Genomic DNA, 12,052 nt, shown 5'->3' on the forward strand with positions numbered 1-12,052 from the left:
CTCCTGAGGGGGCGCTGGATCTGGGAAACTCTTATGAGAAATTGTCATTTTTGACGTTTGCTCGCCTATGCAATGTTCACTTTTATTTTTTACGTCTTTCTTATTGTTATAGGAGTCATTTTTTTACTAGGCTGCATATTATTGTATTTTTCTTTTTTTCGCATTGATAATTTCATATACTTGTGGTACGTGTGAATAAGAATATCTATAAAACTTGGCTTGTCAGGTTTAATGAGACCTAGAGGTGGTGAACTGTGGCCTTTGTACTCTGTTATTGATATGCTTTCCGTTATGCCTGCTGAGCCATTAGCCATGTACCATGGAAGAAGGGAGCAGTAGGGGAGAAATTATGTTCTGTACAGTAATTGTCAAGGGGCATTGTATGGACAGATGCAGGCGTGAGGAATGCATTTATAAGCCATTTCTTTCTTTTATCCATTTTTATGGTTTGTGCTTGACCTCTGATTTTTCAGTTTTAGAATTCATAGTCATTAGCTGTCTGGTTAAGACCCCATTCACATGTACATGTTATATCCATTTCTTTTATTACAGATAGAACAAGTATCTGTTATATTCTATGAACATGTTCACGTTTGGTTATTTTTGCATAAAACAAAATTGAGTCTGTATTTGATCCAATCTGTGGAATAAGGTTGCCTCAAGTGGGCCTCTGAAAAGAACAAATGGCACACTAATGTTTAATGGGTAGAGGAACTTTTGTTTTTTATGTAATGTCAAGAATGGTCACATTAACCAAAAAATGGATGAAAATCAGGTTAAAAATGTGGATAAAAATTGAGCTGTTTTTCTGTCACTCACACAAAAAACTCCAGATGTTTGAATAATCCTTAAAGAGATTGTCCACTACTTTTTCGTTGATGACCTATCCTGCCGTGGCCATTATCAGAAGACAGAGCAGTTCCACAATCGAGCATTTCCGGTCGGCAGCCACAACGCCGAGTACAGCTGATTGGCAGGGGTGCAGGGTGTCCTAAGGATAGGTCATCAATGAAAACATAATGGACAACCTCTTTAAAATATCTAAGCAATTAGATGCTCTATTCCTAATTAAAAGTTGAGAGCCTCACATTTAACTCCCTGAAGTCACAAAGTGGAGAGCAGGTGCAAAGATGAAGACCTGACCTGTCATGATCCCAATGGCAGGGGATCACAAAAGGACAAGCACACAAAAAACAGAACAAGCTCTAGGGTGATGGAAACTGAGCTGACCGCGATCCTGAACCTAATTCACAACACTAGCAGTAGCCGGGGAACGTGCCTACGATGATTCTAGACGTCTCGCGCCAGCCGAAGGACTAGCTTCCCCTATTAGAAGAAACAAAGACCTCTCTTGCCTCCAGAGAAACACCCCACAGAAATAGCAGCCCCCCACATGTAATGACGGTGAAATGAGAGGAAAGCACATACGTAGTAATGAAAACAGATTCAGCAAAATGAGGCCCGCTAAAACTAGATAGCAGAGGATACAAAAGTGAACTGCGCGGTCAGCGAAAAACCCTACAAAAAACCATCCTGAAATTACCTGAACTCATGTGCCAACTCATGGAACATGAGGAGTAATATCAGCCCACTAGAGCAACCAGCAACAAGGAATCACATAACTGCAAGCTGGACTAAAACAAAAATAAAGCAAAACGTGGAACAGGAAAATCAAAAACTTAGCTTGTCCTGAAGATAACTGAAGCGGAAAGCAGAGGTAACAAGACACACTGATTACATTGATCGCCGGCGAGGAAATGACAAGAAAGCCAGGTTAAATAGGAAACTCCCATATCCTGATAGAACAGGTGGACACCAGAGACCGCAGAGAACACAAGTCACCCAGTACCATCTGTAACCACCAGAGGGAGCCCCAAAACAGAATCCACAACACTGACCATGTTCTAAATGAACAGGTCATTAATTTTGTAATGTTCATTTCAACTCCGGTAGACCAGAACAATCTATGATGAGCTCATTTTTGTTGATTTGCTGCATGGACTTGGCCTTGTACATTAATAAGCAGTTTTTTTTGTGCATGCTAGGCCATCTCCATTGACTTTCGTATGTTCCATTGAATTTAATCTCTTGATCCTCAGCAATAGAGTTGGTGCAAATCGATTTGCACCACCTGATCCATAGACCACGTTAGTAATCTGTGACAGCTAAAAGGGAGCTGTGAGAACCGTCTATTACCTGACTGCATCCATGGCTCCTCTTTTGACTAGCCAGCCTGTTGTGATGCACATGTGATGGCGCACCAGGCCGGCTAATCAGGAGGATTATGACTAACATCGGGTAAGAGGCAGTTCTTGTGGATACCACCCATAGCTTACTGACATGGCCGATAGGCTAGGTTATGTGAGTCGATTCACACCAACTCTACTCCACATTTAGAATTGGAAGTGATACTTCAACAAATGAGAATATAACGAAGTATGATTGGTGTGAAACGCCATGGTGGCTTATTAAAAAGAAAAGGCTGTGGATGCTGTCAAGAGGCAGTCTTCACGGCTCCCATCCAGTGGCCACAGATTATGTCCAATGGACTGGGTTATGTGAATCGATTCGCACCATCTCTACTCCATAGTTATTTCCTCATGTGACTCAATGTCACTTCGGAGTCTACCAGGAAACTTTTAATTTTTACTGATGATTGTAGAGTCTCTTAGCAACTTTTCTGCAGTGTTGTAAGTGTTCAGGACACCATTGCTTTCTTTTGTCTGGGTTGAACGTTTCCTTCTACCAAATATGTATCAATGAAAATATTAATGATACCAATTTACGTTATTGTGTTTTTTTCCTTACAGTGTTATCCAAGATAAGTTCTGTGGAATCATTAATGTCTGTGTGGAAAGTCTTCATGATGTAATGACGGAAGATCCAGAAACAAATTCATTCAAGGAGTAAGTGTCACTAATTAGAAACACTGATCACAAGAACTCCTTAGCGTATGGAGGTGACGCGTTTCATAACGTTCTTCACCAGAATGACATAAGCTTTCCTGACATTACAATTACAACGCACCTTATAGTTTATTGTATGAAATGAACCTTCATCAGTAAGAATGGGTCTGGAAAAAAAATCAGTTGTTAGAGAATCCGATGAAGATCCATTGTGGCACCGAACCGTAACATGACTTATCTTCTTGAATTTTACTTTTTTTTTTCTAGCTCTTTTTATTTATTTTGTTGCTCATTGGATACTAGATTTACTATATTCAAGGAACAATATCATATGTCAGAGCTTTCTGTAGCATTACTTTTCTACAATGACGCCCGCTCCCGGTAGCTGGACCTGCTGCTTCTTCCACCCCTGATTTGTACCAGTATGCGATGCGCTTCACCAAAGGCTCAATGTATGCCCATGGCTCATGGAGCACTTTACTTTGCGGATTATACAGTGATATCATTTACACCCATATGCTCAGTAAAAAAAGAGCAATTGGCACTCGCTGCATCTGAGCTGCAGGAAATGACATTTTAGGAGGAAGGAAGGGAGAACCAGGACCAGCCTGTAAAGCGCATGGCATGGGGGACGCTCCAATCAAGACTCCGCTATGCATGCTGGGAGTTTCCTACGGAATGTCCTCAAAAGCTGAAAAACCCTAATAACCCAGAAGTGAGGGTATCTAGAGAACGGTAGGGAAATTTAAATTGGCAATGTTCTTTACGGAAAAAAATGTTGGCTAATTAGATCTCACTGACCTAAAGTAAACTCTCCAAAGAAAAATCTCTAACGTGTCACCCAGTGAAAGTAACAATTCTTCAATACCTGACCCTTCAAGAAGCCTTGTAACATGACCAGGAATAATAGCCTAGAAGCGACTAGTGGATTGAGATTGATTCGGAGTTTCTGAAATTTGCATTCAAATTAAAACACTCTGCAGTTCAATTCTTGAAACAGAAAAAAATGCCCTGATGCCATTTTGGTAACCATTAAGGGTGGTAAAAAAGAAAAAACTAATACCCCGATTTTGAAACCAAACTATCCTCTCATCACTGTGTAGTTAAAGGGGGTCTCCCTCAAACAAAGTTAATTTTAATCAGCATTTTGATCAATAAATCATTGAATAATAATAAGTTCCACAATTGGACGTGCTTAAAAAAACGTTCCTGTGCTGAGATAATCTTATAAATGTGCCCCTGCTGTGTACTGTGTAATGGCTGTGTCTGACCGTGCAGGGACATGGTCTGATCAGACCACAGATCTTTATATTGATCCTTATTTCCAAAATATATGTCCCCAACATTGCTCATATTTTTTTGGCCCAATCAACGTACTTTCGTAGTTTCTTTGGTTTATAATCATTGATAGAAGTGTCCTGTGTCTAATGACTTACATGAGGGTTATAGTGTATCTCAACTTTCACAAGATTAAGGCTCTGCAGTATAATAAAGAACACCTAATCAGAAGGGTACTCTCGAGTTAAAATAAAATACCACTATTCAGAAGGGTACCCTCGAGTTAAAATAAAATACCACTAGGTCCACTGGACCAATAAAATAAATAAATAGAAGTTATAAAGACGCCAGTGAAGACCCAAAATTTGTCAAATATCAAAATGTAATTTTATTGATTATTACATATAGTAGGACCACCAATATAAAATACAACATCAAAACAACAAACTTTTAAAACCTCGGGAAGTGGAGGAACACAGCATCTATATCATGCCCAATGGGTAATGAACATGGAAGTTATAATAATGAAACAAATTCATTTAAATGATAAAGTATCGGTAATTCTTAAGTGAGTAGCTCCACAAGTAATGATATGTCTATTGTATGAAGACACATAAAGCATGTCTGGCACTGTAATCAGTACTATAAGGTGCAAGTGATGCCGTAAAGAAATGAAATAAATATATCAACTCTCAGGAAAACAACAATTGAAATGGAATCCATAGAAGTATAAAAGATAATGTGCATGAAAATAATCAGAATAAATACTGCCCAGTGAACTCTATGCCCAGGAGCTTGCTATGTAACCTTCACTTTCCCCTCCAACTCAGGTTTCGCAAATGCTTCCTCAGGGAGTCTGCTGTACAATCATATTTTTTAGTCACTTTTTGTTTTTGCTGATAACCCACAGCATGGACCCCCCAATGTTCGTACTTCAGGTTGCAGTAAACTACAGGGCTATGGAGTCGGAGTCAGAGCCCGTTTTGGTGGAGTCAGAGTCGGTGTCATGGAAATTGAGAAGTCGGAGGTTTGGCTTACCGACACCACAGCCCTGGTAAACTAGTCAGCATTCTGCTTGTCACATTTAGTTGCCGTCTCCAGAAGAGAGTGCTGTCAAATCCTATAACTCTCGCTTCCGCACTGAAGATGTTAGCATAGACGTAGGAGAAGGTTGTTGTCTAGTTTAGTGACTTCAGGCGATCCGGGTTACTGCACTGCTTGCTGTATGACTTTTAATTTGTCATTTTTTATTATGTGATGAAATGATAAGAACGGTGACTATTCTCTATAGGGGTATGTAGCGAAAAGGGACCTAAAAATACCAGAATCACTTTGGACGAAAATTTGGAAGCACAACATGACAAAATATAAATTAATAATAATAATTAGGAATACATTTTATAAATGGTGACCGGGTTTCTAATACGTTTTCTGTGACTCGGTCATCCGGGTACTTTTAGAAGGAGCGCTCTGAGCCATGTTACCAGGGGCTCATCTGTGCTCTATACTCTATAGTATCTGACAATGCTACCGAGCTAAACTAACAAATAATGATCACGCCTCAAAACATACGCGATACTTCCCTCTTTTGGGAAATCTGCCAGACTTTGTGATTTAGTAGCTTTATTTGAATGGCTATCAAATATTTATCCTCATGAAAGAACACTAATATATCATTTATGGCGCTGGTGCCAGATACTGGCAAACGTTACATTTTTGGTGTGCGTATTGCTGATAAGAATTTGCTGCAACCACCAGGATCAGAGTTTTGGGACCCTGGACGCTTTGCCCGGCTCTTCCCTCTTACCCTTTGTGGGGTTCATATTTGAAGTCACCTTTGTATTGTATGAAATGCCCCATGACAGTGCGGCAAACTTGGGGCGTTCGTGCTCCCCATTCAAGTGAATGAGGTCCGGGTGCTGTTCTGGTACCCAAATCAAACGTTTTTGTTTTTTTTTAACTGTTCAACCAAAGCCGCCGGACCCGAACATCCAGGAGTTCGCCTATCACTAATCTTGATTTATTTTTAGTTTTTTGGTTTTTTTTTTTGTCATTCAAAAGTAGTAGAAGATAACTAATAAACCATATAAAGTTGGTATCGACATAATCATATCGACCTGTAGAATAAAGACAACATTATATTTCTACCTCTTAGTTAATGCCACATCGTGGATTCACTGTTTTAGATTTTTTTTATATTTCACACCAATAGTTGTTGAAAGTTAATGAATAAAATAAAAATAGAGCCATTCAAAAAATACAATTTGTCTTAATAAAAAAACATCAACAACAACAAAAAAACACTTCTTAACAACTAAGTCGAGGGAAAAAATATTAGTTAACGCTCTTGGAAGGTGATGAAGAAGCTAAAGTAGTGACTTGTCTGCAAGGTTAAACAGACTATGGTGTAAAGGGATTAAATAGGAACTCAAACACATTAAAACAGTCCCAACACCTTCCAGACTATTCCATATGTGTTCCTCTAATTTCCCTCTGTTAGACCTGTTGTAAGAGAATATTCCAGCTTCGGTCTACTATCTTGACAGTAGAAATCGTCGTCTCTGGGTAGTCCAGGCTCTCATAAAGGCAGGTATCATATCTCCAGGCTCCCATAAAGTTAGTTTTGTGTATTTTATTTCGTTTTTTTATTTTACTCGCTGATATTGTGCCATTAATTTCACAGCACTTTACAGACATTATCATCACTGTCCCTGTTGGGGCTCACAATCTAGATTCCTCTTTGGAGTGTGAGACATATAAACTCCTCGCAGATGTTTTCCTTGGTGGGATTTGACCCCAGGATCCCAGTGCAGCAAAGCTACGGTGTTCCATCCTCCATTCCCCGGTTATCGGGGTTGTCTAATCTTTTTTTTAGAAGCACACTTCTCTGCCTCCTGCTTGTAGGTGATGGTGCACTTTGGAAGATTAACAGTTCAGACCAGTGGAATGGTTGAGCCACTAGTCCCAGCTCCGCACCTTGCCTTGCTGCAAGCAGAAGCACCTTTGCCACTGCAGTAATGGCGGGCGCTACAGGGGTCCTGAAGCTGAGCAGCAGCAGAAATCCAGCCAGCTGTCAGAGCATCACCTGGAGGCTGGAAAGCAAAGAGCTCAAAGCAAGCTCACGCTATTTACCTAGGAAACCGGCCACCTCTTATAGACTGCAGAGGTGGACTGTAATCTTAGCAATGAGCAGTAAACCAGAGTTTAAAATTCCTGGATTTTTTTTAAGAACCGAGAGGGTTTTTAATAAGAGGTAAATTGCAAAGCTGCTTGTTTTTATAAGCACATTTTACTCGTTTAACAAGACGAGGCAATCCCTTTAAGCTCTGTTTATAAGAAGCTGCAGTTATTCTTAATCTCCCTAAGCCAAGTGCCCCATACTCAATCAAATTACATGGCAGCTACAACGTTATACTGTGCTGCCCACTGTGAATACCTCCTGCAGACATGGCACCACACATCCCTGGGGTACATGTATTGCAGATAGAATGATCTACATTGTGGGATCTTAAACAGTGGCCTATGCCGGTGACATGCAGGCCTAATGCACAGGAGAGGCTGGACACCGTGCCATGTGCAGCTGCATGCCTGTCACAGGCAACGACCATAGTACAGGGCCTATTCTGCATGATAGTTTATTATTCAGAGAGCTCTGATGGGCAGTGGACATTGTTGGTGGAAATTCAAATGATATAGTGTGGTTTCCACTATTTGCCTTTTAGAGCCAGCCATTCACAAATAATAAGTGACGTCATATAAATACGTGTGAAGTAATGCCGTCTTATATTATGGGCAGTGCTTTTGTTCATCACAAGTATTTTCAGACAGATATTCGCCTTGTGTTTGTGCTATTGATTTGATTTATTGGCTGATGTCTTCTAAGGGAATCACTGTTCCTTTCACAGTACACCTGTGTGCTGTCTAATGGCAGATCTTCCAGTTTGCAGTGTGTGTGTTTAAATATATACGGTATATATTGTGAGGCAGTGACGCCTGTTACAGCTAGGGGGCGCCGTTTGTTCTCCCCAGGATGCGCACAGAGGCGTAGTGAGGCCATGAGGGGGCGTTGTAGCTTCAGGTGTAGCTGTGATTATAATTGTTAAAAGCCCTGTAGTATAGTTGAGTCTGAGGAGTCTCCGGTGTGTCAGGGCCAGAGTGAGGCCTGACAACCCACAGCATACACAGTGGTGCTGCGGTCCACGATGACTGGTCACGGATGTGGACAGGTCTTGTGCCCAGAGGTAAACCGGAGGTAGACTGTCCTGTGCCCGAATGAAGGACTGGCGTGTGTCACAGGTGCAGACAGGAGGATGTCAAGGTCTGTGTACAGCTGTCAGTAGAGACTGTGATACAGCGGTGCAGGACACCCACGGAACTAGTCAGAGGAGGAATAGCGTGTGTAGTGACTGCAATATAAAGGATGCTGTTATGAACTGCTGTGAATTGAACACTGAAGTTATATCCATTTGTGTGGATTGGAACCTTTTCTGTGTGAAGACAACATATTAAAGAGACTTTTATGTTTGAACTTTGTGGGTCACTACCTCATCGCTGGCTACCGGTGCACTACATTATATATATATTTATCCAGGTGTCACAGGATCCCACTTGTTGAATTTTGGCTGTATTGCCAGTTAGCAGTATTTCCTATAACCTGCCATTGTGCCAGATTATCACGGTGCATGTAAAGCATTTCCATGGAACAGTTGTCCTGTATACCTCGAACTGTGTTGCCAGACTGAAAGGCTAAGAATGCATTTCCACAGTCCGACTTGCGGCAATTGGACAAAGCATTGATCTGTGCATGTAAGCCGATCGGCAGTTGATTAATAGCCAGTTTAGACAGGCGAATGTGCTGCCGAGAACGATGATTTTTAATCAAGCTGATTAGTAGCCTGCCCAGTTAAGCTGGTATTTATAAAACAATCTTTCCTGGGAATACTGGTTGCTAACGAACAGATCAGCCTTGCATACTTGGGCTTATAAGTCTTTGACATTTAAACCATCGACACCTTTATATCTTCTATCTGTTGCTGCATTCCTTCAAAATTAGCTTTTTAACTCATAAATAGTGATGAACGAATATACTCGTTACTTGAGATTTCTCGAGCATGCTCGGGGGTCCTCCGAGTATTTTTTAGTGCTCGGAGATTTAGTTTTTCTTGCCGCAGCTGAATGATTTACATCTGTTAGCCAGCCAGCATATGTACATGTGGGGGTTGCCTGTTTGCTAGGGAATCCCCACATGTGCTTATGCTGGCTAACAGATGTAAATCATTCAGCTGCGGCAAGAAAAACTAAATCTCCGAGTACTAAAAAATACTCGGAGGACCCCGAGTGTGCTCGAGAAATCTCAAGTAACGAGTATATTCGCTCATCACTACTCATAAACACATGAAACATGTGAAACCGAGCACTTAACGAGCCTCTGCCTCCCAAAGTTTTTTCCCTGCTTTACACTAGTCTCTTATACTTGTTTGATAGCTCACTGTGTGACCTCATGTGCAAGCCAAGGAAATCAGACTGTGATCTATCAATCAAGCTAAAGAGGCTGGTGCTGGGCAGGCAAACAACTTTGAGATGCAGAGTCTTGGGAAGTGCTCCATTATGCTTAGAGCACTTAACACCTAATTTGTATATGAATTGAAATGCTCAGTTCCCAGGAATGCAGCATCAGATAGAAGATATAAAGATGTCCATGGATTTGCATTTAAAAAAATCTGCATGCTTAAATTTATTTTTATGTAGACAATATGCGTTGCTTATATAGCTCCATTGATTCCACAGCGCTTTAGAGACATAATCACTGCCCCCATTGGGGCTCACAATTTAGATTCCCTATTAGTTTGTCTGTTAAAATGTGGAAGGAAACCAGAATACTCAGAGGACGCAAACATGGGGAGAACATACAAACTCCTTGCAGATGTTGTCCTTGGTAGGACCACAGCACAGCAGAATCTTACTGACCGATGCCTTTTCGGGCTCTTCTGTCATGAGATAGCCTGAAAAGCAGTGTTCGATATGACAGCTTTAAGCACAACTTCCATGATGCGTGCTGCAATTATTGTCACTTTTTCTTAATATGTCATTGTTCTGTTTGTGTCAATACATTGACAACTTGGTGTTACCAGTCCTCTTGCCAAAATAACTGGCTCCCCACACACTGACTCTATCTTATTATAGCTGACACCAAATTGTGAGCAATAAATGGGAAAATAGGAGTTGTAATCTGCGCTGCTGTGCTAGGTTAAAAAAAAATACGGAGGATGTGATGAAGGATTTATACCATTCAGTTTATTCTCAATGTGTTTTGAAGTTGAACCTACTTCTTCAGGAAAACAGCAGTACTCCTGATGAAGAGGTCGGTTCAACAGAATAAACTGCATGGTATAAATCCTTCATCACATCCTCCAGATTTTTTTTTTTTACCTAGCACAGCAGCGCAGGCTACTACTCCTATTTTCCCATTTATTGGTCTACAGGGTGAGATTTCCTGACCTGGGGATGCAGCTGTCACATTTTGATTTCTAAGTTGTGAGTTTTACAACCCCAAAATGCAATCAAACTCCTTATCTCTTACCTTGACTCATCTATCCACTGGATACTGTTGCGCTTGGTATCACTCCTTCTTTCTATCAAATTGGGAGGGCACAGTCCTATGTCAGAGGAAATGGTAACACCCCGTTGTGAGTTTGGCCAGACAGATGTCTTTGTGAGTAACAGCACTAACTCTAGATAAAATGATTTTGTTTTTCGACAAAAAAGGCCAGTCTTATTCTTACATTTTGAGGAATTACAGAGGGACGTCCAACAACCTTGTAATTGAAGAATTGTTTTGTAATCAGGAATACAAACATGAACTAAAACTTGACTGATGGGCCCTAAGCAAATCCAATGACTGGAGTCACTTTCACTTTGTTTTCCACCCTGCCCAGTCCACTGTGATGGCTTGTTCTGATGAGTGCAGAGTTTAGACATCTTTTGCCCCTCAATTCTACAGTCACCCCCAAACTAGTACAGACCACAGTCCAATTATTTATACTAAATTAATCTAGTTATCAGAGCCCTAAGAACCCTAGACAAGACTCCTTAATATTTTCAGACCCCAAGACCATGTCCCCTAAATTAATTCAGATCCCAAACGAGACTACTTAATTTAGACCAAGATTAAAAGCGTAAGGGTATGTGCACACGTTCAGTATTTGCAGCAGAAAAATCTGCTGCAAATACTGATATGTTGGCAAAAAACACTGCGTAAAATATGGTGTATAGAAACTGGTCCTAAACGTGGCAGCATTGCTGATGTAAAACGGCAGGCTAGACAGGCAGAAGCTCTTTGTGATGAGCATTGGCAATGTATAATATGGTCACTATTGCCCCTGGAGCCTTGTGCCCCTCGCGGCTCATGCAGACAGCCCATATTCTCATTTAATTACCAATTTTCTAAATTTATTTGTTAGGAGACTTGATTTTTCCTTCAGGCAATAACAATACAACTTCATTTCCCTGCCGCTCAGTTGTGTAACTTTATGGACCTAATTAAAAATCTACTAAATTTAAAATATTATTTGTCTTGAATATCACTGCTCGCGCTCAGTTGTGTAACTTTATGGACCTTATTAAAAATCTAAGTAAAAGTATTATTTGTCTTGAATATCACTGGTCTCGCTCAGTTGTGTAACTTTATGGACCCAATTAAAAATCTACAAAATTTAATATATTATTTGTCTTAAATTTCAGTGGTCTGCTCATATAGGACAGATTGACGCTGTGCGTTATGTGGGCCTACTGGACCCAGATATGACAGCAACCCGCACCCCCTGCTGCTGCATTCTCTGGAAGTAATCGAACATAGATTCCTTTTGAGT

The 12,052-nt window shown here is 40.7% G+C and overlaps 1 protein-coding gene across 3 annotated transcripts in view; it reads left to right on the top strand.

Moving 5' to 3' along the window:
* Positions 1 to 12,052, top strand: part of IPO11 (importin 11) — a 628,234-nt gene that overhangs the window by 411,967 nt on the left and 204,215 nt on the right. For all 3 annotated transcript variants that reach the window (XM_069749262.1, XM_069749270.1, XM_069749278.1), the window contains exon 28: positions 2,811 to 2,906. In XM_069749262.1, the coding sequence (XP_069605363.1) occupies positions 2,811 to 2,906 (96 nt within the window). The remainder of the gene's footprint in view (positions 1 to 2,810; positions 2,907 to 12,052) is intronic.

Source organism: Ranitomeya imitator, chromosome 1 (assembly GCF_032444005.1).
Source record: "Ranitomeya imitator isolate aRanImi1 chromosome 1, aRanImi1.pri, whole genome shotgun sequence".
Classification (NCBI taxonomy): domain Eukaryota; kingdom Metazoa; phylum Chordata; class Amphibia; order Anura; family Dendrobatidae; genus Ranitomeya; species Ranitomeya imitator.